This window comes from Lynx rufus, unplaced genomic scaffold (assembly GCF_022079265.1).
Source record: "Lynx rufus isolate CCGP_SWC_20201006 ecotype Redwood Valley unplaced genomic scaffold, mLynRuf1.p SCAF_9, whole genome shotgun sequence".
Taxonomy (NCBI): domain Eukaryota; kingdom Metazoa; phylum Chordata; class Mammalia; order Carnivora; family Felidae; genus Lynx; species Lynx rufus.
In genome coordinates this window covers 13,521,263-13,547,362 of record NW_025814897.1, presented here as the reverse complement: position 1 = coordinate 13,547,362, position 26,100 = coordinate 13,521,263, and the positions used below count along the sequence as shown (strand labels likewise).

Here is a 26,100-nt window from a genome sequence, read left to right as displayed (position 1 = left end):
AAAAGAAAGAAAAGAAAAAAAAAGATGATGAAGAGGCTGGAGGGATTGAATGATGAGGAGAGATTAAAAGAACTAAATACGGACAGACCAGCTAAACGCCGATTAAAAGCAGCGATCAGAACTGTCTGCGGGTATCTGAACGCCAGCAGGGAAGAGGGGCCGCACTAGCAGGTGTGGGGTCAGGCAGGGGGGAAGTGAGGTGGACTGAGAATAAATGAAGGGAAAGTGTGAATGCAAACTGCTGGGTGGTGAAAGAGTCTCTATTAAGGGAAGAGGCGGGGGGTGGGAAAGATAGAAGGGTAGTGGGCATTCAACATACAAGTCTCCCTTTAAAACTTCTAGATATATCCAGTGGTGTCCAGCAAACCCTGGGGGGACAGAGGGCACACCCCAGGAGACCCTAGGTGTGTCCCAAGGCTGTGTCCTCATCTAACATCTAAAGCGATAATGATGAGCCCCCTCAGGCTTGGATCCAGGTTGGTCAGAGGCCATGAAGAGCAATACCATCAGTCAGAGCCCTGGGACAACACAAAGATCAGACCATGTGACTGTCCAGCTGACACTGACCTTTTAAGCCCCTTTTTGTTTTAAAAGTAAAATCCTGAACCAGAAATATTCCCCCTTCTGCAGAGAAAGAGGCAGCTGGTCAGCTTGACAGGCGGAAACTGCAGCTTTCTCGTTAATGTGCAATCCTGAAACGGTGATGTATGGCTGGTGATAGATCATGTTGGGTTTCCGGAGAGCAGGGAAGGCTAAAGCCGGAGCCTAATTCATGATGCATGAACGCATTGATCTTCCTGGCTCTGAAAATACAGTGTAATGAACCCCCGCTAACACATCATTTTTATTCCACTGCACCTCGCTAATATCTAATGATTTCACCTTCTACTGTGATCAAACATAATTGTATGGGAGTTTCAACTTTGTTCTTTGATACGGGAACACCGCTGCCCTGCACTGTTTTGCTCTTTACTATTGGGAGAACAAGTCTGAAACTTACATGTATTAAGATCCTATAGATGAGCTATCCTGTGGCCAGTTGAGGAGCCCTGTGTGTTCACATGTGCATACGTGTGCGTGTGTGTGGGGGGGGGTTAGGTAAGTGCGAGAATGTGTTTTATGCATATGTTGAACCAAAAGCTAATTGAAGGTAGGGAAGATATTCAGAAGCAGGTGCATCTGCCCTGGGATGGCTAAACCCTTTCCTACCAACTGGCTCTTGGGAAATGGCAATTGCGTACTTAGAATGGAGATTACCTTGTAAATGTTATTGTTTGCGGAATCCCATCTGCTGATTGAAATCACTATAATAATTTGTTTTGAAGTCCATGAGGCTTCCTGAGGGCCTCCTGCCAGCCTGTCCTTGACAGCATCGTATCCCATGTGCATCTCATGTTTCTTGGACAGACCTTTCATTGTGCTATTCCGGTTTCCATTTTAAAAAGAGGTTTTGGGGGAAAAATAGTATTAATTTTATAACTCTAGCCATCTGGCTGAAGGTGCATCCTTTTCAATGAAGGAACAGATATTTACAGCCATTCTGTGGATGAGGTGAGCTCTCTGTTGCCAGCACTGTACTTATAGGCAGGGTACCGGGGATGGGGCTGCTTCTGACACTCACTAGATGCATGACCTTGGGTAAGTCTTTTGACCAGTTACCTAACCTGGATCCCAGTTTCCTCCCAATAGAAGAAAATTCCCATGTTTTTCCTTATCTAAATGCAGATGGCTGAACCAGATGATTTCCTAATGTCTCTTACAGCTCAAGGGTTTCTGGTCTATGACACCTTAACACCCTCTCTTACTTCCCTCCCTCCTGAAACCTCCTTTCTTCCTTACACGGGAGAGTCTGCACCCCTTAGAAGCCCTCCCGCAACATGAGCTGGATGTGAGCAAATCCTAACCTCACAAGTTGGATCAAGACAGGAATCTGCACTTCTGCTGGCTCCTCCTCCCCTCCCCAGTCTTTTTTTAAAAAAGAGGAATCACAAAACAAGAGTGAATTAAGCAAAATGGTTACCCAATTATTTAAATTCTTTAAAGAATCTGTAGCAATATTAAGTTAATGCAAAACTCAGTATTCAAGGTCAAGCTCCCACACAGCTTAATAGGTAAAACTTTGACCCCTGTCGAGGCCTTTGATTTTGGCCTGTGCTCTGTTCCATGGGGAGCTGGTGGAAGGTTAATACATAAAAAGCTAGTATTCCAGAGAAATACAGTCCAGAGCTTGTGATGCGGGTCAGGGTACAGTATCTGACTGCAGTCAATATGCACTTAAATGTTTGGATCATCTAAACCTCCACTTGGCACAAGGGATCTCCAGAGAGACCTTTCTTAGGAGCAGAAAAATTACTATTCCACAGCCGACTGTGGGTCTTCTTGGCCCATTAGTGTTTCAAGGGAGATGCTAGTGAAAGGGGCCAAGGGAGGTCCCTCTGGGCTGAATTGGCTGAAAAGTAAATAGTCTGGGGGTGCACACAAGCCTTGACTCTAATTCCAGCCACGACGGCTGAGAACAGCTTGGCCCGATGCCTAATTATTGTCTCTCACTCACTGCCTCTGCAATGGGGGTAATTATTCAGATGTGTTAACAAGGTGTGTTGAGACCATTGGATAGAAGGCAAATATCATTGTTTATATTCCCAGACTTGACAGGGCTAGAAGAGGAAAAGCTTTGAACTTCCAGCCACCCATTGTTCTAGCACCAAAACTGTGGGAGAATGGAAAGTGTCATCTATTTATTTTCATCTGTGTTCTCCCAAACCCTATTAATTCCCTGACCAGAATTGGGTTCAAATTCTTTATTTTAGTTTTCAATGAATCACAGACCGCAGCTGGATTAGAGCTAGAATCTTTTTATTACTTTGCCAATTTCTTGAGAGACGTAAGGAATGGAAAGTGGAAAAAGAAGTAGGTAGACCCCAAGAAGCTTGGAATTGTGGCAAGACTCAGGGTTGGAGGAGGGGAACCACGCTGGCTTCTGCTTTGGTGGGGAATAGACAGAACGGCAAGATGGAGACATACTGCACATACTACGTGCAGGGGCCGATATACACATTTCCAAAATGATATCATGGGAAAGATCTTTGGTTGGCAGTGAAACTTAATTATGGGCAATGTCCTAGATCAGAACAATGTGGGTGGTGGGCGTTTTTGAAGGACTGGGGGTAAACACAAAGGACAGGTTAGAGACAAGATCTTAAATCGTAAGGCAAGCGCTCGGAAAGACATGAGAATGTATCGGTCTTGCTCAGAGACAGAATACTAGAAAAAGCAATTGAAAGAGCTAGATGGGGCACCTGGGTGGTTCCGTCGGCCGAGCGTCTGATGCTTCGTTTCCGCTCAGGTCACGATCTCACAGTCGACAGATTGACTCTCAACTCCGCATCGGTCTCTGCACTGAGCGTGGAGCCTGCTTCAGATTCTCTCTCTCCCGCTCCCTCTGCCCCTCCTCTGCTCATGTTCTCTCTCTCTCTCTCAAAATAAATAAAAATAAATAAATAAATAAATAAATAAATAAATAAATAAGAAAAGGAAAAAAAAGAAAAGAAAAAAGGGGTGCCTGGTGGCTCAGTCAGTTAAGCATCTGACTTTGGCTCAGGTCAGGATCTCCAGTTTGTGAGTCCGAGCCTTGCATCGGGCTCTATGCTGACCGCTCAGAGCCTGGATCCTACTTCAGATTCTGTGTCTCCCTCTCTTTCTGCCCCTCTCCCACTCATGCTCTGTCTTGCTTTCTCTCAAAAATAAACATGAAGAAAAAAGAATAAACTCGAAAATCTCCTTGCATGAAAAATTTGTAACTGTGACACCCTTTCCTGAATGGCGTGTGTGTGCTTCTACTTAGAGACTTGGTGAGGTTCCTTACAGGTCTGGAAGTGAATGACAGCGAGCTCTGGTGTATAAATCAGTGAATTCTTTTGGTAGATTCTTCTTCTCCCGTCCATTCATTATTTGACTTTTTAAGGTACTTTCACTGCATATGAGTATTAAATATGTTTTTAAAACACACTTCAGTGTTGACGCAAAACCTGGGCGGAGGGGGGAGGGGTATCAAATACATGTGCAGTGCTCTGAAGGCATGATGTTTCCGCTAAAGAATTTGACCCCAGTAATCTAATTTGCTTTAAATTTGAAATGATCCCTCATTCCCTTATTATAAGGCTCCATGTCGTTGGCTCATAAAGATTACAATTTCTCTTCTTCCAATTGTAATAAATCCAATTCAAGAACGCTCTTGATTTGAAATTCGTCACAACAACACACACAGAGGGCACTGCTCCCCCGACGTGCCTCCTGGGGAGGGCCTACTTGTCTCTTCTGCCCAAGAGGGATGATGATGCATGGCTATAAAGTGAGTCTCTCTCCTTTCCCCTTCCTCTCCCCCACCCTCTAAACCTCAATATAATCTGTGAAAAGAATACTGTGTCTAAATTATAGCTGATTCCTCATTATCCGGCAGTAAAAAGGTTAGGCGAGCCAGAAAGCCAGACTGACTGCAGCTTTACATTTTATCTTTCCGCCTGGGAACAGTTCAGTTTCTCAAATCCATTTGAAAACACTTCAGCTCATTCCATCCAATCTTGGGATTTTAACCTTTTTCTTCCTCTCTTTTCCTTTTCTTTTTTTCGCCCTAAACTGGCAGCTTAGAATTATAACTGACCAACCTATAGCCTGCGTATCTGTCTATCTGCCTATCGATCAGTCATGGGTCTAGTGTCTTACAACAGAACTTGACTTTTGGATAACATTTGGTATTGATTCTGAGCTAAATTGGATGGCTCTTTGAAGGACTTGGTTGTACTATTGAGGGTTTTTTGAGTGATAAATCATCATAATAATTACAGCACTTGGTATGAACTTAGTAATCATAAGGCCTCTGGCGTCTGAAGATATCATTTTGCCAACCAGTAACTATCCTGATGTAGATGGGAAATTTGAACTCTCAACTACCACAATTTGTTACATTAATTAATATGAACGGAAGGAAGCCAGTCATTGTGGTGGGGCCTGAAGACAGGCAGCAAGTCGCTAAGAAGGCTCTAGAAAAACAGTAGCCATCACCCAGACCACATGGTTAGGTCTACAGGCATAACCATTATTAACAAAAAAGACCCATCTCAATGACAAACTTCTCTGTCATAAACATTATGACCAGATATAGAAATATGGAGGGAGTAGAAGGATGTGTGCCAGGATGCAGGAAAACAAAGATCCAAAACAATAGTAAATACTAACTAAAATACAGAATCGTAACTAAAATAACAAAGGATGTATCAGAAAACCTACAGTGTGCTGACTGAGGCAAAGGGAAGGAAGAGGAAGAACCAGCTTTAACGTTGTGGGGAGGATTGGGGGAAGGGAGAGGAGAGACGGACCCACCTGAGCGGTTCTCAACATTGGCTCTGCCTCCCCAACATCAGAGGAGCTTTTAATACATTTTCCTTCCCAGAGATGCCAAGTGAGAAGATCCGGGGTGGGGTCCGGGGAAAGCTCCTTCCACCAGTGATGCAAATCAGGATTGAGAACCACCTAACTAGATCAGCTATCTCATGAAGAGAACACTGCCTTGCCCGTCATTGTGTTTCCAGGGGCCGGCTTAGTTCCTGGCTCATAGTAGATGCCCATATGTGTATTTTAATGGCCAAGCAAATGACAGATTGGCAAACGAAATGAATAGGCATTTATTAAGTGTCCACCAGCTGGAGGGTCTGTACTAGGAGCCTTATCTACAGTATCCCCCGTCACTCAGACTGTTCCCAATGAAGGAGTCCTTCTTTCTACTTCAAAAGTGAGGCACCTAAGACTCAGGAAAGCTAAGTAATTTCTTCCAAGCTGGAGGCAGGAGCCTAATCCGTGGTTAGGTGTGAAAAAGAGGGGAGGGGCACCTGGGTGCGTTAAGCGTCCTACTTTGGCTCCGGTCGTGATCTCACAGTTGGTGAGTTCAAGCCCCGCATCAGGCTCTGTGCTGAAGGCACAGATTCAGATTCTCTGTCTCCCTCTCTCTGCCCTTCCCTCACTCATGCTCTCTCTCTCTTTCTCAGAATTAAAAAAAAAAAATTTAAAAAAAACAAGGGAGGGATGTGGCAGAGAGAGAGTCTGGGACAGTGACCGTTTCAGAATTTCTGTGAAGAAATATAGGGATGGCAATATTTAAAGAGAGAGAGAGCGTGTATGCACACATGCACACATAAATGGGGGAGGGACAGAGAGAGTGAGAGAGAATCCCAAGAAGGCTCCGCACCATCAACACGGAGCCCTACACAGGGTTCCATCATGACCTCAGCTGAAATCAGAGGTTGGACGCTTAACCGACTAAGCACCCAGGTGCCGCACCTGCCCCCCCCCCCCACTGCTTTTGCCGATGTGTTTACTTGGGGAACTTGGTGGGGCGTGGGTGATGGGCACGGGAGATTCGGGAGGCTCCCACTGCACCCCTCCTATCCCACTCCCAGCAAGCTGCCGGGGGAGAGAGTTTGTTCCCAGCACACACTACTCTTTAGGGTCCCAGGGAAACAGAAGATATCCCAGGGCGCTCTTCCCTCATTTCTCTCCGTCTGCCAGCTAACGCCTGAAATTTAGGTTCGTGACGAAAAGTTTTGATTCCCATAGTTAAATATGAAAGACTCGAACTATAAATGTGATTGTGTATTACAACTTACTCACGCTGAAGTCCATCTGCCAATAAGACTAAGTGACTGATAGCAGGCCCTTGCCTATTTTGAGAAGGAAAAGGAGGACAGAGAATGCCTGACATTTGCCACGGAGGTGGAATAAAGGAATCTTCGCCTTTACAGATTTGCCCAGGATGAGCCCTATTTACATTCACCCGGGAAGGGACAAACAGAAGCTGTGCTCAGAGGTATTTTTGTCGTGGGCAGCTGTGAATACACGCAGCTTTTCTTCAAATGATTTATGAAGCGTTTTTTGTTTGCTTTTAAAATGCGGAATAAAAGGACTCCATTCCCCGAGGCTTCATTAACCGAGGTACTACCGTCCCCAAAGCTGCCTGCAGAATCTGCAACGTGCTGAGATCACCTAAACGGGAATCTGCACCTGGCAATCCAGAGGCTCAGCTCTGCCCCCAGCAGGTTGGGGTCCCTCGGCAAGTCCCTTATGCTTCTAGTACCTGAGCTGTGGGACCGGAACGATGGCACCTGTGTTCTCGGACCATTTGTTAAGTGTCAGTGCGTGAAGCGCCTCTCCTGTGTTATCTCAGTCCTCACGACGACACCACGAAGTACACACTCATCTTTTTCAATTTTAGAGATGAGTCTTAGCTCACTGTGGGTTGCCCAAAGTAGCACAGCTAGTAATTGGAAGATTGGGTATTTGAACTAAGTCCTGTCCAGACTTAGAGTCCACTGTCTTAGACACACGGGGTTATGTTACTTCTTGGGAAAGTCATGTGGATGAAAAGAAGTGATCTGAACGAACATGCTTTGGACAGTTGTATATACATGTATCTGTTTACACACACATGCACACACACACACACACACACATATACTGTGATATTATTTATGTGTATATCCGTTTAGCACTGTCCCATGCAATCCGAATTGATTATAATGTTATTTCGTTCTAAAATGGGTGTATTAGGGGCACCTGGGTGGCTCAGCTGGTTAAGCATCTGACTTCAGTTCAGGTCATGATCTCACAGTTCCTGAGTTTGAGCCCCGCGTCGGGCTCTGTGCTGACAGCTCAGAGCCTGGAGCCTGCTTCAGATTCTGTGTCTTCCTCTCTCTCTCTGCCCCTCCCCCGCTCATGGTCTGTCTCTCTCTGTCTCAGAAATAAATAAACATTTTTAAAAAATTGTTACTAGTTTTATTAATCCATTTCTTGACCCTGGTGGTCTTCCTTTTCTTTTAAAATGTTTTATTTATTTTTAGGAGAGAGAGACAGAGACAGAGCATGAGCAGGGGAGGGGCAGAGAGCAAGGGAGACACAGACTCCGAAGCAGGCTCCAGGCTCTGAGCTGTCAGCACAGAGCCCGACCCGGGGCTTGAACTCATGAACCGTGAGATCATGATCTGAGACAAAATCAGATGCTTAACCGACTGAACCACCCAGGTGCCTGGACCCCAGTGGCTTTCAAAATGTGGCACCCAGTTCAGCATCAGCAGCATCTGGGAACTTGTTAGATATGTAGATTCTAGAGCCCCACCCGAGGCTACCGAATCAGCTACTCTGAGTGGCTCAGTCGGTCAAGCATTCTACTCTTGATCTCAGCTCAGGTCTTGATCTCAGGATCTTGATCTCAGGGTCCTAAGTTCAAGCCTGGCATTGGGCCCCACGCTGGGCATGAAGCCTACTTAAAAAAAAAGATAAAGAAAAAAGAACCTCTGGGTGGGGTCCAGCAATCTGTGTTTTAACAAGCCCTGCAGGTGATTCTGATGCATGTTTAAAACTGAGAGCCACTAAGTACTATTGAGCTAACTCAGGGAGGGCATACTCTCAACCAATGAGTCTAAAGGCACCAAACTACAGTACATTCATTCACTGGGCTCTTCACTGCCCTATGGAGAAAGATACAGCTTGGCTCCTTGCATTTATTTTGTATTCTCATGTTGACCCTTACTGACTGAGAAAAAATTGTGAATTTGCCTTGAGGAAAGAGAGAATGAGTATTATACTGAGCGTTAAAATAAAGCCTCATGGAGGATAAAGGTGTGTTAAGAAGAACAGTCCAGGAAACAAAGAATTACAGGTGAGTAGCTATTTTTTATATTATGGAGGGCATGATAAGCGTCACCATCTCCAGGGACAATTGACCAACGTTTCGAGAAAGAGTAGCAGAAAGAACTTGAAGGCGTGACATCAGGGATCTGAAGACAACCAAAGAGCTAAAGAATGGTGCTAACGAGGGTACGTGTCTGTGTGTGCACCTGTGTGTGTGTACATCCATATTATTTACCATATATTTGACAATATAATATGGACTTCAGGATTAGACATATTTAGGTCCAAGTTCCCAACTGATTTCTAACTGCTCCAACACTTACTAACGGTTACCTTGGGTTAACTACTTAATATCTCCAACCCGCAGTTTTCTTATCTGTAGGTAAAGAAATGCAGATAAGAAGAGTAGCTCCCTCTTCCAGAGAACATTCCATTCCATACAGCACTTAGCATCAACCCTTGTGTGTATCTGGTTAAGTGTTCCACAAATTTGAATTATTATCACTTTCAATAGACATAATGGCAATATTTATCTTGTTTCCTTAGACTTGGAAGATTCTTAGAAACCATCAGATTTTAGTTGAGTCCCCAAGGAGAGAAGAGTGGTACCTAATAAGATCCAGTAACAGACCCCAGAAGTTTCTACCCGAGCTTGTTCATGGTTGGTTACAGTTTTCTTTGTGAGAGGACGTGCTTTTTACTCATTTCTTTTTCTCCTATTCTGTGGATTGCTGAGCGCGGCTCCTCCTTCCCAACCCTTCACGCAGTCTTGACTTGACCTCCGGTGTCTCCACCTTCCTCCCTTTCAAAAGCTTCCTCATTGCATTTGATTTTGTTTTGCCTCGACTCTTCCACCTTCAGGGTTGGTAGTTCCCAGTCACTTGGTCAGTAGGGTTGAACTGTCTCCTGGTTGTTTGGCTTTGTTCTGTCACAGTTTGGAGGACGCTTTCCTTGGCATCCAGATGCGTCTGCTTCGGCAGGAAGCTATCCTCTGAAAGGCGTGTGCAGGAAAAACGAGGTGCATTCTCCTCACAGCCCTTTGCTGCTCGCTTGTTGCCCTCTCTGTGCAGTTTGTCTGGCTCACTAGTACATCACATTGTATACTGTAAGTGCTTAATGAATGTTTCCAGTGTGAATAGGCCATCTAGAAGTTTACATTCTAATAGAAAGGAAAGAAGAAAACAGAAGGCGGCCCCTTAAACTCCAAAGCGAGTTTGCAAAGAAGGTGGGACACAGAAGAGGGGAAGGGAGGCAAGAGGAAAGAGACAGAGGGCCTTTCTTGCTATTTTTTCTGACATCACAGATGATGAGCTGAAGAGGGGACAACGCGGGAGTCAGAATCCCGCATCAAGGACGGATCTCACTTAAGGCCTCACAACCGGTATACGGGCTGGGACTTGTTATTTGACAGCTCCCCACGTGCAATCCCCCTGGGGAAGAAGTGTTGCAATAGGGCACACCTCCCAGGCTGGGGAGGGAAGGCGACAGCTCTTCAGTCTTCTGCCAGTGGTGTCTGGGCAGCTGGCATCCCCTCCCACCATGCTGTGTATTTACCCAACTTCAAAGACCAGGGCAGCCATCAAAGGAAGGAAGAGGAAACAGAGACAAAATTAACTCCCTCCCTCCCCGCGTCGGCCCCTCTTCTCTATTACAAAGCCCCCTTTGCTGAAATGTTAGCTAGCAGCACACTGTCACCATCAGATACGTGTGTTTGCAACAGTAGTGGGGGCAGGGGGAGGGGGATTCTTTTCAGTCTGGGGCCGAGATGCGCCTCTCCCAGCCAGGTAGGGGCTAAACCGTAAAGGCCTGTTCCATAGGGTGACTCCCAGACCCAAATCACTGGCAGGCTTCACAGCAAAAAGGCAACGCATGTTGTGTTGTGTTGTGTTGTGTTGTGTTGTGTTGTCACAACTAATGTCAGGATGTGAGTGTGCGCGTTGGATTAAAACAGAAACTGCAAAGCAGACAAAAGCGAAAGAAATCTACATGTGTGCACGTTGAAGCTTGTTACATTTCATACCAGGCTGGGTTATCGTAGCCTGACGCAGGAACGACTGCCAATCAAAGGAAAAGAAAGGCACTGAGAAAATATGGCCTCGCAGAGAGTGTGTGGGCTTCAATCAGCTAGATCTGTGAGCATTACTTCACCTTTCTGAGCTGCAATTTTCTCAGCCATATAATCATAATGATACTCAGTCTTCGCAAGAATTAGATGAGATGTCTTATGTGGAGTAACTGGCCCATGGTAACACTCAAATAAACATTAGTGTCTGTATTAGTTTCTCCAGGCTGCTGTATCAAATCACCACCCAACTTAGAACAAGAGAAATGTATTCTCCCACAGTTGTGGAAGCCAGAAGTCCAAAATCGGTATCACTGGGCCCAATTAAGGTGTTGGTAGAGCTGCAGTGCCTCCAGAAGCTCCCGGGAGAATGCGCTCCTTGCCTCTTCCCACTTCTGGTTGATGCTGCTGGTCCGTGGCTCACAGTAGCATTACTCTGATCTTCAAGGCTGGCATCTTTAAACCTCCCTCCGTTCCGTCTTCACATCGCCTCTTCTGTGTGTATGTCAGATCCTCCTCTAGCTCGATCTTATGAAGGTAATTGTGACCGCAGTTAAGGCCCACCTGGATAATCTCCCATCTCAAGACCCTTGCCTTAATTCGTCTGCAGCCAAGACCACTTTTCCATATAAGGAACTTGCACAACTTCTGGAGACTGGATGGACTTGGCTATTTGGGGGCCATTAATCGGCCTACTACCGTGTCCTTCAGGCTCTTGAGTGGCAACAAAGAAGTGAGAACAGAGCAGGAAGGGAGAAGGAGCCTTGTTATAGGAACTGAAATTATATGCAAATTTTGCATCCAGTTTCTGATTATGTTCCCCCCTCAGTTTGGCAAGTCAGGGGAACAGCACCAATATTAGCAGGCGTATCATTTGGATGTGTAAATGTACTAACGCTTTTTGAAATTTGGTTGTATTTATAGTCAATTATGTTATATAAACTCTTTTAGTTTTACTTGCATAAGGGACACAAACTGATTCTCGAAGTACCTATATCTGTACAATAAGGAATGATTTAACAGATTTTAATATATTTGCCTAGCTTTCCCCCCTACGTATTAGATGCTTCCCACATACTGCCTTGAGCTACTAGTTAACTTTTCACAGATCTTGCCTTTTTAACTCAATTATAAATTCTTTGAGACAAGAGATCATGTCTTGTATGGCTTTGTATCTTTCTTAGTGCCGAACATAGTATATTGGTCAATAAATATTTGCTTGACTGATTAATTTTAAAATACCCAGGAAAGCAATTGTAAAGGAAGATGAAGGCAAGTCCATCCAACATTTGAGCTTCCTGGAGAGAGATATTAGGAAAAACTATCTTAAACCTTGAGGGAAATATTGATGCTTCTCTCTTATTCCATACTTCTCAGCTCTGATTAAAATTTGTATACCTTTGTCAAAATGCATTTTTTTTACTAAAATAACTGGCATACAATATCCTATTAGTTTCAGGTGTACATCCTAGTGATTCGATATGTTTATACATTATAAAATGATCCTCATGATAAGTCTAGTTACCATCTGCAACCACACAAAGTTATTACCATCTTATCGACCACATTCCCTATGTGGAATTACATTGCCTACCCACGATTTATTTATTTTATAATTGGAGCTTGTACCTCTTAATTCCCTTCACGTATTTCACCCACCCACTCCCATCCTTCCTCCTTCTTGTAATCAACAGTTTATTTCCCGTATCTATGTGTCAGTTTCTATTTCGTTTTGTGTGTTCATTTTGTTTTTTAGATTCCACACGTAAGTGAAATCATACGGTATTTGTCTTTCTCTGTCTGACTTATTTCACTCAGCATAATACCCTCTGGGTTCATCCATGTTGTCACCAATGGCAAGATTTCATTCTTTTTTTATAACTGAGTAATATTCCATTGTATACACATGCCACTTCTTCTTTATCCATTCATCTGTTGATGGACACTTAGGTTGCTCCCATATCTTGACTATTGCAAATAATGCTACGATGAATGTAAGGGTGCTTTTATCTCTTTGAATTGGCGCTTTTATTTTCTTTGGATAAATAGCCAGATGTGCAATCGCTGGGTCATATGGTAGTTCTAGTTTTAATTTTTTGAGGAGTCTCCATACTGGTTTGCCACAGTGGCCGCACCAATTTACGTTCCCACCAACAGTATATGAGGGTTCCCTTTTCTCCGCATCCTTGTTAACGCTTGTTATTTTTTTGTCTTTTTGATACTAGCCAATCTGATAGGTGTGAGGTGCTATCTCGTTGTGATTTTGATTTGCATTTCCCTGATGATGAGTGAGCTTGAGCATGTTTTCATGTGTCTGTTGGCCATCTGTATGGCTTCTTTGGAGAAATGTCTACCCAAGTCCTCTGCCCATTTTTTTAATTGTTTTGTTATTGTTGTTGTTCAGTCATATAAATGCTTTATATATTTTGCGTATTCACCCTTTACTGGAGTATGATTTGCAAATATCTTCTCCCGTCCAGTAGGTTGCCTTTTCATTTTATTGATGGTTTCCAAAATGCATTTCAAATGTACGAAAGAAAAATAGTAATAAAGCATTTGAATACAGATTTTCTCTGTAGTATTCCTGTTACCAGTGAAGTAATTTGACGATCTGATCACCTCAGCAAAAATTTAAATAATGTCCCCTTAGCCCTTTTTAGGATCAGAATAAGTCTATTTCAGTTTTTTTCTGCCAGAAGGGCCTTTGTGTGATACGCTTATCCGTGGAGGGGGAAAAAAAAAGGAGAGCTTCTAAAAAAGAAGACATTTGCATGGAAAGCAAACTAGCCCAATCCTGGCACATAGTGCCTCCTGTTCTCCCTTTTGCCTTTTGACCTTAATAAACAAACGTCAACAGGATGGGCAACTCACCTTCAGGAAAATGACAGTTCCTTCAAGAGTAGAGGGTTTAACTGAAATATAAAGTGTCTGAAAATGATACATGTTACGGGGGGTAAGAGCCCTAAAAATTCCTGTAAAGACCTTAAATAGAAAGACTGTTTAGCAGTGAGTAGAGTTTCCCTAATGTGGCTTCTAGGTTGTTGTCCCCATGTCCTTTCAGTGATTCTGAGTTTGGGGCTTTGTGGAAACGCCAGGGAGCAAGAGCGCTACCGTATCCTTAAGGTTGAGCTTTTTCCAGGGAGAAGGTGAGTTTTCTCTTCTCTTTTTCGTGTTTATTTGCGATGCCTTTCGGAGCAGAGGAGCAATCTTTTGAAAATAATGAGAATATGGAATTGGCCATTGTAACCTGATTCAGCAAACCAGTTCCATTTGGGTGATTTTTTAGCCTGCTTCTGAGAAACAGAAATGGGTAGGTTAGAGTCTCCCCAGACCCCAGATAATTGAGTTGAGCTACTTTTGTATACTCGATGTTTGTGCATTAGCTACAGCCCTCTTGCCCTCTGCAAAACAGATCTCTTTTCTCAATTATTCAAAATAAATAAATCAATGACATAGTTAAAAAACAAGAAGGAGGAAACACTAGAAAAAACCTCCCCTCTGCTTCCACCTGGAAAGTGCAGCCTAAACCTCAGTGATTTTAAAGACAGGTTTAGTGAGAGGAGAGAGCCCATCTGTATGGTTCGGCAAATTAATTTTGAACATTTGAAGATAAAAAGGCTGAGTTCCTAGGAACTGGCTTTAAAAGTCACAATCCATAGCAATCGGAGATATTCACGGACTAGGAGCTCTTCTGTTTATTCCAAATACCCCCGTATCATTGGTTTTGAGAGAATATGGCTCTCTGTCAGGGATGCCAATTGGGAGAAGAATCAGATAATGAAGAAGTGATGGTACCGTGATGACATGTCCTTAGGTCCTCAATAGGATTTGTTCTAAATCAAAAGACTGTTTTATTAGCGCAAGACTTTTTATTTTTTTCTCTGTCATCTTCCTAACAGAACACATATTGAGTAAAAGCCCCTGGATGAGCCACAGTGCAAACCCAGAGGGTGGAAGAGATCATTTTGTAAATTGTAAATCAGAAATTCTCTTTGCAGTAGATGCTGAGCATATGTCATGTACCCGCATAACATGGCTTCCCCGAATACAAGGGTGATGGTTGCCTTGTAAATTTGAGAAGAGGGGCCAGAGTACTTTAAGTATCAGGTATGAGGTTTCTAGGGTCTCTGGAGTGTTAGCTGTCTTGAGAGATCCTTTGGGGGCAGAACATGGACCCACCGGCATTGCCTGGAGATGGAGGGCTGGGCAAAGGACTGGGGACCCTCCCTTCTCTGGGCTTGTTTCACGTCCACCCAAGAATGGAATCAGATGACGTGAGTTGGTGGCATCTGAGGTGAAGATGCTCTTGATTTCCACAGTGCCTCTGCAGGAGACTAATATGCCAGAGACCTTGCGAACTTGGACCTGGTATCCTTTCCTAAGTTTGGATTGACTTCACGAGATTTTCTCCTCCTCTGCGTTAGCCAGCAAAATGTTCTCCTCAGGTTGGCTCTATGAACTGAGAAGCCGGGTAATTGACTTTGGTGGGAGGGCGCGAGTGGATAGCACAGCAGAACAAGATCAATCCATAGTCCCATGGAGTAGCTCTTCAAGAGAAGTAGTAGGCTCAAGGGTCCTGATCTGTTTCTCCTCCTCATCCTATCGGGGCGAGCTGTGGCTGTATGCTTTCCCCACCGGCAATGCTATTTCTGGGCCAAAGCTGACACCGACAAGAGGAACACTTTAGATGAAAGATAAATAACAATTATTAGAAATCATAAGGGCTTTTTTTTTTTTTGTAATTGAAGTCATGAACTGTACTAATTGCCTCTGAAACTATATGCTATTTACTGCATTTTATTAACTGCAGCGCAGGAAGAGTTTGCCGCTCTGTGTATTGGCATCTTGTGGATATATTGAGATTTTTGCATAAATGTGTTATTCATCACAGACCAAGCCACATAAATAAAATATATAGAGAGATATTAGTACTGTAACGAAAGTCTTAGAGAAATAGCTTAGCGAGTGACAATGCTGTCAACGAACATGAAAGACTGAAATTAAGCCTCGCTTTTCTTCAAAACACGGTCTTTAAACAAACTGAACTTGAGTTCTTCACAGTCTAGGGACAGGTAAAAGAAGATATTCAAAGCCCCACGTGGGGTTCCTGCTAGCTGACAGAAGGGTATTCTTGGAGAGCTGAAACAACTTTTAAAAAAGAAAAATAAATAAACCCATATAAATCTGCAAAAGAGTAGAATAAATATTCCTCTTCTGGAACCCTTTGACAAACCCCTGCATTTTCAAAGAGCTAAATGGGATTTAGGCAGGCGGTGACTTTAATGTGAGGTACATTGTTAAACTACATGTGTTTCTTTGGAAATTTAGGGTTTGGTGTTTGCTTATCAGTCACACAATGGGTTGACTTAAGTTGAGAGTTTGAAGAATGAATAAACGTGGGCCTGTTGGCTAACTAGATCTCTAGCTAGCCCTCTAACTTCTAAGTTTCCCTCTTTTCCCAAAAAGAGAAGAAAACAAATGTAGAATATCCAATTCAAAACATGGGTGAGGAATTGGAGTATCGTTTGAAACCCTAAGGACAAACATGAACACTCAGTCAGGGCCCTCATAAGACCCTGAGGATGGGCTTTTGGGACCATCCTCCCCAAATTTACACCTGTTTGGGACTGCAAGATGGATTTTCAAGACAATTTCTATTCAGGACTTGTCCTGTTTACAACCCATATTACAAAAAGTTATATTACCATTGTCATCTTTTAGCAACGCAAGTGATACAATCTCATATTCATAATATGGCTATTTTATATTTGCAGCCTTATGAAAATCTATAGATATCAATATCTGTTTTTTAATGGATCTTGCTCAAATCCTGCTGCCTGGGAAGTTGTGCTGTACGGCTATGGAATTATCACAAAGCTACATCTGACAATTACGATATCATATCAGGAAAATATGACTTTTAAAGTGTGGGAAAAACTTTTACAGCTTCATGACCAATCATATTTTAGTTCAAAAATAAAAACTAAGGTCTGTATGTGATAATTAGTTGAGTTGCCTCTGTCGCAACAATCCCTCTATCCAACCTAAGGCTGTCTGTCAGTGTCAATGAAATTGAATGTCAAATGGAAAAACTCTAAAGCTGTTTCTTCCATATTAGAAAATCACTAGCAAATCACATCTTCCTGCCCTACTGGCAAGATAAGCAAAATTAGCACATGTCTTTTTCCTTGTTTTGTCAAACTTGAATCAGACCATTTATACTCAGTTAGAGGCCAGGCACATTCTGGTCCTCAGCATTTTATCTCGAATGGCAAGTCGTCATAGTTTTTATTTATTTTTATTTTTAAAAATTTTTTAATGTTTGTTTATTTTTGAGAAAGAGAGAGAGAGAGAGAGAGCAGGAGAGGGGCAGAGAGAGAAGGAGACAGAATCCAAAGCAGGTTCCAGGCTTTGAGCTGTCAGCACAGAACCCAACCAACATGGGGCTCGATCTCATGGACCACGAAATCGTGACCTGAGCTGAAATCGGATGATTAACCAACTGAACCACCCAGGTGCCCCTTCATAGTTTTTATGAAATGTATTTATTTGACCTCTTTGTAGCAATTGACATGGTGAATCGCTGTCTCTTCCCTGTTGAGCTCTCCTCTTTTTCTTCTGTCCCTATCCCCATGTCCCTCCTTTTCAAGCTCTACCAACTTCTTAAATAATTCGTGTTCATCATAGTTGTACTCCTGGCTTATTTTCATTTTATTTTATTTTTTTATCTCTACCTTCACACCATTTTCAGAAATTCTATTAATTCTTAAATGTTTGGGGTCTCTCCAAAACAACGAGGTTGCTTCCCAGTTTTTCTTATTGTGTGTTCAGGGAGCTACTTTCTCAGATCTAGGGTTAGGCTTAGGGTTAGGGGTTAGGGTACATGTGTGGTATTTTTCCTGGCTTATTTTTAAAATGGCCTTCAATATATTCTCTCTAGGTGCCCACCTCCCCTCCCTCTGCTACCAAGTCCATGACTTCAACTTCCACCTATGTGCTCTCTTAACTCCCAGCTCTGATCAGCATTTTTGATGGTTTTTTATTGCCTGGCTGAATATTTCATAGACACCTCCGAAGTGAGATCATCATCTTCTTCCCATTGCCCATCCCAGAAATAACAGTAAACACTCAGATAGGCCCATTCCATTCCCCGATATCTGTCTTGCAGGAACGGTACCAACATCTTCTCACATGCTGAAAGTACGAACCTAGGAGTCATTTTAAGATTTCTCTACCATGATACCACTAGAATAATCTTTCTAGTATGTATCCTGACCATGAATTCTTACTAGTTGAATTGGTTCCCGTTACCTAGAATCAGCAACTGAAACTTTTTTAGCATGTCAGTCAAGGCATTCCCTGGTTGTACATTGTTTCCAGCTTTTTCTCTTGGCACTTATTGGTCAGCAGCCTGGTAACCAGCCATTCTGTTTGCCATTTCCCAAATATACGCCATGCTCTCCTAAGCTTCTGGGCCTTGCAAATGACCTTTCCCCTACTCATACCTTCCCTGGCCCTCAATAGTTTCCCTGTCCATCCTGTAGAGTCTCGTTCAACTTCCAAGACTCAGTTCCTGAGCATTCCTCTGCATGAATTTTCCCCTGATCTATAGATATTCACAACTGCCCCTTGGGGATAGTTAGGTGCCTCCCTTATCTGTTCACACAGGACCACGTGTGCCTAATTATAAAAACACTTATCACGTATAACATATATGACAAATCCGTCTTCTGTCTTCCCTAATATACTCTGAGTTCCTTGCCAGTAGGTAGTCTGTCATTAACCTTTATATTCCCAGAACTTGGCAATGACTGTCCCAGGGCACCTGAGTGGCTCACTTAGTTAGGTATCCAACTTCGGCTCTGATCAAGATCTCATAGTTTTTGAGTTCCAGCCCTGCAACCAGCTCTGCGCTGACAGTGCAGGGCCTGCTTCGGACCCTCTGTCTCCATCTCTCTTCCCTTCCTCAGCCTCAGCCTGTGTGTTCTGTCTCAAAAATAAATAAACATTAAAAAATAAAAAAAAATATGACTGTTCCATCGGGGTGCTCTATACATTTTTTTCTTTTATTGAATATATATTTGGATCCACCACAAATACCCAGATATATTCTTAGATATCTGATTGAGGCTGTGACTTGGGTCTCCAAGGCAAATTTCCCTTCTGCTTGCATTGGGGCTGCTCCTTGACCCAGTTTATGTGGAGTTTACAAGTCCACATATCTTTCCTTCAAACTGATACTCTACTCTCGATATGCAAGTTTACTGTCAACTCTATGATTCTAGAAGAATAAACCTGTGGGTAAAGTGGTTAATTACTCATTTAGGAGTATGGATTTAGGGGGCTTTATATTTCATAAAGATTCATAGACTGATGCCCCCAAAGATGAGCTGCTTAGTCTTAATCTAAGTACAGATGAGCTGCTTACTAGATAGACCAAGACTCTATCCAGTCCAATATTCTAACGTTAATTTATGGAAGACTTTCTATTAAAAGCTGACATTTATTGTAATTTTAATATACCTTTTGACAATGGAAGCTGAGGCTTAGGGATTATTTTAGTCTGCTCTGGCTGCTATAGCAAAATACCAGAGACCGGCTGGCTTAAATAACAGACATTTATTTTCTCACAGTTCTGGAGGCTGGAAGTTCAAGATCAGTGCCAGTATCGTTAGGTTCCAGTGAGAGCCCTCTTCCTGGTTTGCAGGTAGCTAGTTGCCTTCTTGATGTGTGCTCACATGGTCTTTCCTTCGTGCCTGTATGTGGAGAGAGAGCTCTGGTATCGACTCCTAAAACATGAGGATGGGATCCATCTAACCCAAACCTCATCTAGACCTAATTACCTCCCAAAGACTCTGCCTACAAATATTATCATAGTAAGGGTTAGGGTTTCAACATATGAATTTGACCTGGTGTGGAGGGAATGAGGAAACAGACACAAAAACATTCATTCCATAAACTGATTAAGCGACTTTCCTGTGGATACTCAAATAATCCAGTCGCAGGGCAAATGCTGACTCTAAACATTGTTTTATTTTTCCTAATAATTTGCCTTTATTGCTTTTTCTACGTGGATACTCAAACAATTAGCATTTTAAAAAGCAAAACGTCACTAGTCCTTATTGATTATTCCACAGCACATGAATCTCCCACTAATGTTTATTTTTCATATATGCTTTTCCATATTTCTCAACTGTTTTAGTGAAGGCAAATGATATCAGGTCTCTTTCCCTCTCGCTCTTTAAAGTTTTTTTAGAAAAAAAAAAAAAAGGACTAGGCTCTCGGTGCTTCTGGCAATTTTATTCTAACACAAGAAGTCCCCAGATTGTAATTCTGATAAGTATTTCAGTTCTTTCTTGAAAAATTAAATTCACAAAACAATTGATTATCAGTTATAAATGGCAAAAACACCATCTGGCTTTCAAAATTGGTTAAATCCATGTAGCAAGGGGAAAAAACGTTGGAACTTGTAGTTGGCGAGGAGTTCTGGTCCACGAAGCAGAAAATGACGAGTTTTACTATGAGAAAGCCAGAGTAGTCATAACTTCTACTTAGCGGCTGCGGGAATTTGATACGTTCTTCACATGTTCCATATGTTAAATCGCTTGGCGAGATCTTCAGTGTGAAAGAGCTGAGGGGGGGAGAGGAGTGTGGCTAGTGTTTAGGGTAGCAACAGCCTCATCCCAAATTTTCAGCTCTGGTTCTTTCCAGGCAGACCAGTGCTTAAAGACGTCCGATGACCTGGGAAGTTGGACGTACAAGTTCCTTAAACTTGTGACACAGGTGGCGTTTTTTGGGCGGAATTTCTAAAGTTATTTGCATTTCTCTGGTGAGGTAAGTCACACAGCATTAGCATTTCCTACAGAAATGTCCCATATTGTTCTTTGCCAATTGGAAATTTGAGTAGGTGTTCATTTGATGTGCCAAGAGAATGAAGGGAGATGAAAACACTGCACATCTTCCAATGTCCCCATACTGTGTTCCTAGTGTGGGAGGCTTGGGGCCTAACTAGATTCTCTTGGAGATTCAGCCTCATAAGGAATGCTTTTCCTTAGGAGTGTAATGCAATCTTGTTATTTAAAAAAAATGCTTCTCAGTTGCTGGCATATTTTTGCCTTATGTTAAAAATGTAGCTATCCTATGCTTATTATTCATGCATTGTGATGTGATGTTTATTCATTCACTTAACAAATATTTATTGAGCACAGTATAGCATAGTGGTTAATTGCATAAGCTCTGTCTGCACCTTAGAGATTTTGACCTTGGGGCAATTGCTCCATCCTTCTCACTATGTTTTAAAAAATATAAAATGGGAGATAATACTGTGTGCCATGGGGATCATTCTAAGTATTAAATGAGATTATGTATGCAAACTACTTAATAAAAACTCACTAATTTCAAGAGTAGTTGTAGTAGTAATAATAATAATAATAATAATGATAATACTAATAGTGGCAAATATAAATATTACTCTGAGCTAGGGGGCTAGAGTTCCTGGCATAAAAGATCTTACTTTATAATTTACACATCACTTTCAACATACACATAGCCTCAAATTTTTTATCCTGATTTTGGTGGCACTCTGCCTTTGGTCTGTTCAGGTAGCTGTACTTCTGGAAGTGATAAGAATAGGTAGGACTTTGCAGACTGGGCATTATCCTGGTGACCATGTGGTGATGGTTTCCTGCCTCAGGTAGCACTATTTGTCTGCTGGAGCTTTGCTGACTTCCTGAGAACTGCCTGTAGTTCATGCATCGGAGCCTGTAATTACTGAGCAGAATATCCAGGGCTGTGAAGACAGGGTAGTCTTGAAATTAGTTTATGCATAATGGATAAATGGGAGGCTGTTTTTAAGTGTAACTTATTTGGTGGGTTGGCAGATCTTGACTTCCTTTTTGATATGTAATATTTACTTATTTATTTATTTATTTATTTATTTATTTATTATTATTATTTTTTAGCAAGATGAGGACAGAGGGCCAGGCAAGTCATTTCGCGCAGCTCCTCTGGACTACAGCTCAGACTTAGCAATTTACATTCAGTAATCTCTTGGTCATTTAGCCACAGATAATTTGTCATGGTTTGTTTTAGCTGTTGTGATATTGATATTTATTATGCAAATTGTATTTCCTACATCTTATTGTTCTGCATTCTATGAATACTTAAATTATTATAAACCTTTACACTTAATATGGCTCGTCCTTCAATTTGATGCTTGAGCAACAGAGGGTCAGAGCGCATACGATCTTCTAGAGGGGAAGAAAATAAGTAATTAAAAAGCAGACAAACAAGAGAGCCGGCTGCCTGGTTGAAAAGAAAGCAGAGGCAATTTCGGGGAGAGAGAGCGAGTCCGGAGAAGCAAATCCTTTCAGCCGGGAGAGCCTCTCCCAGAGACACGGGAAGCTCGGAGCACCTGTTGGTCCCCAGCCGCCTTAGCAGGGACTGGGGGCATAGAGGAGGGAGTGGGTTTGAGCCTCGAAGGAGGAAGATGGCAGACCCTATCCTCACACCCCCCGCCTCCGCCCTCCACCCCGAAGCCTTGACAGAAAAGATTTTTTTGTTGAATGTGTACAGTCGTAAATATGTATTATTGCATATGTGTCAAATGTATTAAATACGCTAAGTATAAAAGCCAGGAAGGAGACCTTCAGCAAGCTGGGGAGCCTGAGCCGGCCCTCCTCGACCCACCTTTCCTGAAAATCTACCGCAAAGATACCGAGTCGAAAATCCCAGAGCCCGACTAGGGCTCCTTTCTCCCAACTATGCCCTAGTCTACCGCTAGGTTGTTGAGCGGGCTCTCCCGCTCCGCCGGACGTGCAAAGCACGCATGCACTTCTCCCAGATTGTTTTGTCAATCCGGGGACCTGCATTCTCACTCTCCACTCCCGAACAGCCCCCGTTTCCCAAAGATCTATTCCTTCGGTGCAAGGTGAGTGACGGAAATTTGCAACGTGTGGTTTCCAGGCCAGATGCACTCTGTGTACCGCGCAGGGGAGCCTCCTAGGGAGATTCTCCAGTCGTCGGTCGGCTACAGCCATTGCTGTATACGTCCCTAATATAGGTGTACGGGAAGCGAGACCCGCCCCCTGGAGCCCGAGCCCCCACACGCCGGGCGCCCAGGAGAACACTTTTTCCTTGATCCCGGGGAAGCGAAAACGAATTTTAACATAAACATATTTGCATACGCCCCTCCCCTTGGCCCCGCCCCTAGGTGGCGCGGGCGCGCCGCCGAACGCCAGCGCCAGGGGGCGGGGTGGGGGAGGGGGCGAGTCCTCCGAGAGCCGGGTTGGGCTAGCGGCGCTGTGATTGGTCGGTCCGGACTCCGCCCCCGGTGCATGTCATTAGCATCTCATTAGTTGTCCGCTCGGGCTCCGGAGGAAGCCACCGCCGCCAGTCTGAGGCAGGTGCCCGACATGGCGAGTGCTGTGCTGCCGAGCGGATCCCAGTGTGCGGCGGCGGTGGCGGCGGTGGCGGCGGCGGCGGCGCCTCCCGGGCTCCGACTCCGGCTTCTGCTGTTGCTCCTCTCCGCCGCGGCACTGATCCCCACAGGTAGGTGTGGGCACCGGCCGGTTGGCCCTCTAAATCTCCTAAGGCACCCCAGTAGCCATAGCCGTGGAAGGGGGAAACGTTTCCATGACAACCTTCCCCCACTTCCTAAATCCGAATCCGAGGGAGTGTGAAGAGGAAACTCAGGGCTGAGATGGAAGGGGCAGAGGGGATCGGTGATCCCCTTCTCCCTTGCCCAGCTGGGTGGGAATTGGAGCCCTCAGGGATGGCTGCACCCACACCTTTTCTCCCCGGCTTGGCGCGGGGTGCGGAGTGGAGTGAGAATGGGGGGCCCGGGGGCTAGAGAATGTGGGAGAAGGGGATGGATGGAAGGTACCCCCCAACCTTCCGGACCCTCCCAAACTCGTTGTTGTCCCCGTAACTTGCAGGTCCTCCCGTCCGAGAGCTGCCCATTCGCCCCCACCTTTCCAGCGGGCCCCCTAATTCTCTATCCCCTAGACCTCCCCATGGCTGACTAGCAGCCGCCTCCGGCGTGATTTCTCACCGATCTACAGGACATCCCCAGACTTGTCTGGTCGCTCCTGCTGTCCCCGCGCTCTGCCTTTCTCCACCGTCCTCCGAACCGCGCGCCCCTCGTGTCTCCCTCCAGCCAGATCGCTGCCCTCCGCCCCCCCTCCCCCCGCTCCCGCCGCCCGGCTGCGGGGCTCCCGGGCCCAGCTCCAGGCAGGGAAAGTTCCTCAGGCCCGGCCCCGCGGAGCGAGGGCGGGGGGGAGGTTGCTGTCGCCGCCTCTGCGGGAAGGAGCCGGGAGCCCGCAGCCCGCCTGGGCCACGGCGTCCTCCGCCGCGAGTGGGGACGCCGGGTTCCCATGCTGCCGGTGATTTTCGGCAGCCCTGGGGTGGTGGAGGGAGGTTCGCGGCCTCTGCGGCCAGGCGGGCACCCTGCGGGCCTCCGGGCGCCCCCTGCGTGCGGAGCTGTCTTGGGAATTTGCCCAGGGGCGGCTCTGCACGCCCGGCGCCTTCCCCGAAGACGCCGAGCACTCGACAGGAGCACGATGTGTGACTGCCCGTGTGCCGGGCGCGTTGGCGCGGTCGGGAAAGAAGAGGGCAGTGTTTGCTTTTGCTAACAAAAGGGAGCCGGAGCTCTTCCCCAGCGGAAAGGCTGGCCGCGCTGCACCCTGCCTCCCCTTCCCGCCACCGCCGCGCTCGGCTGCCGCGCGGCGTCCCCGCGCCCCCGGTCGCGGGCTGCGGGCTCCGGGCTGGGAGCGGGACCGAGAGGCACGGGGCCGAGGCGGGGGGCTGGGGTGCGGGAGGGGATGCAGCAGGGCTCCGCGCCTGCAAAGCCCCTCCTTGCAGCTTGGGAGCTGCAGGACCCGCGAGCAACAAGTGGCGGAGGACACCGAGAGCTCAGCCCCCACCTGCGGAGCCCCCGGCCGCGGCGGGCGCAGCGCTGGGGCCACCGTGCCTTTCCCGGGCGCCTCTCCGCTTGGGCTGTGCCTTTTGTTTACACGCTAGAGGACACACAGTTACGTAAACACCGCAGGAGACACGCTGTAGGAAATGGGGATGTCTGGGGTGCTGGCTTTGCATTTGGGGGATGCCGGGTTGGTTGCTTTCCCCCGAAACAGGCTCGCAAGGGCGCTGGGCTTGGGGAACCTATCGGGGATGTATAGGGGTGGGAATCTGGCAGCTGCTCGGTTCCAGAGCTGAGGATTTTTGCTTCCATGCCTCTGCTTGTCTCCGGATGTTGTTTATGTGTTTTTACTCTGTGAATTCTTAATTTATGAGTTACGAGATAATTGGGTTCAGCCTATGCCGGTGTGGTTACAACTTCATTTCGGGCGATGTCTCTGACTGGATGGGTTCAATAAAATGTTCCTGAAAGAGATCCCTCGTGCTGCTGCATTGTAAAAAGCGCCAGTGTCAGTTAAACGTGAGCGTGAGTAAAGGCTCGGTAACTGGCGCATAATAGAGGCAACAATAGACTTGTATTGGCTGCAAAAAAAGGGGGGGGGAGTGCTGGTCGGGGATATTGCCATTTAACTAAAAATGGGAGCCGTGCAATGCCGCTCGGCAGCGGAGTAGGATTAGATTATACCTCCTGTCCCCAGCCTGCTCATTGACCGTACCGGGTAGTAGCGACAGTACTATATTTGTAACTATCTCGCGGTAAGAAGTTGCCTTCCCAGCGAGGGATGTCTGCAGACTACGAAAGGAGCGGTCTGGAACTCAACCGTGCATGTCAAAGCTACAAGAAAATTCTGTTGCCAGTTACCATGGAAGCAGCTTCTTGCTCTTGTGTGCATCCCTGTTTGTACGCTGGTTATCAGATTGTGTTCAAATTAGAAAGTAATTGGGTTTGATTTGTAGTGAGGGGATGAGATGACTTTCTTTCAATCTGCTTTTCCTCTTACGCCTTTTTCGGTGATGGGTTTGGGAAGGGGTCTTGGCCCAGCCCCCAGGTCCTGGGCATCCAGAGTAGACTTTAGGTGGGCACTGGGGACTTTGCTTCCTTAGTCCTCTCCCGTTAAGCTTCCTCAGAGGCCTGCAGGTACCACTGTCAGGTTAGAGAAACCTGTTGGTGTTGCCTTGTAACTTCATTAGGCGTGTTTCATTTACATCCTCCCTGGGAGAGCTATCCGGGGCCATTGGGCAGTAGTAGATCCTGGTTCTGTCTTCCCCTGCAACTGGATCCATCTATCCCCTGGAAAAGATCTCCCATCTCTCCTGTGATGTTTGGAGTCAATGGATGTTAATGAAATGCAGCTAAAATGGGGTTGTGGAAACTCACTCCTCAGTGTAAATCACGCCTGTTACGTTTTAGGTGCATGCATGCTGCTGCTTCTCATCCCGAG

At 45.2% G+C, this 26,100-nt stretch overlaps 1 protein-coding gene across 1 annotated transcript in view; it reads left to right on the top strand.

The window, feature by feature from the left end:
• Positions 1-23,154: 23,154 nt before the first annotated feature.
• The window catches only part of CADM1 (cell adhesion molecule 1), a 328,154-nt gene continuing 325,208 nt past the window's right edge, over positions 23,155-26,100 (top strand). Inside the window, exon 1 of the mRNA XM_047071496.1 lies at positions 23,155-23,290. Within this exon, the coding sequence (XP_046927452.1) occupies positions 23,155-23,290 (136 nt within the window). The remainder of the gene's footprint in view (positions 23,291-26,100) is intronic.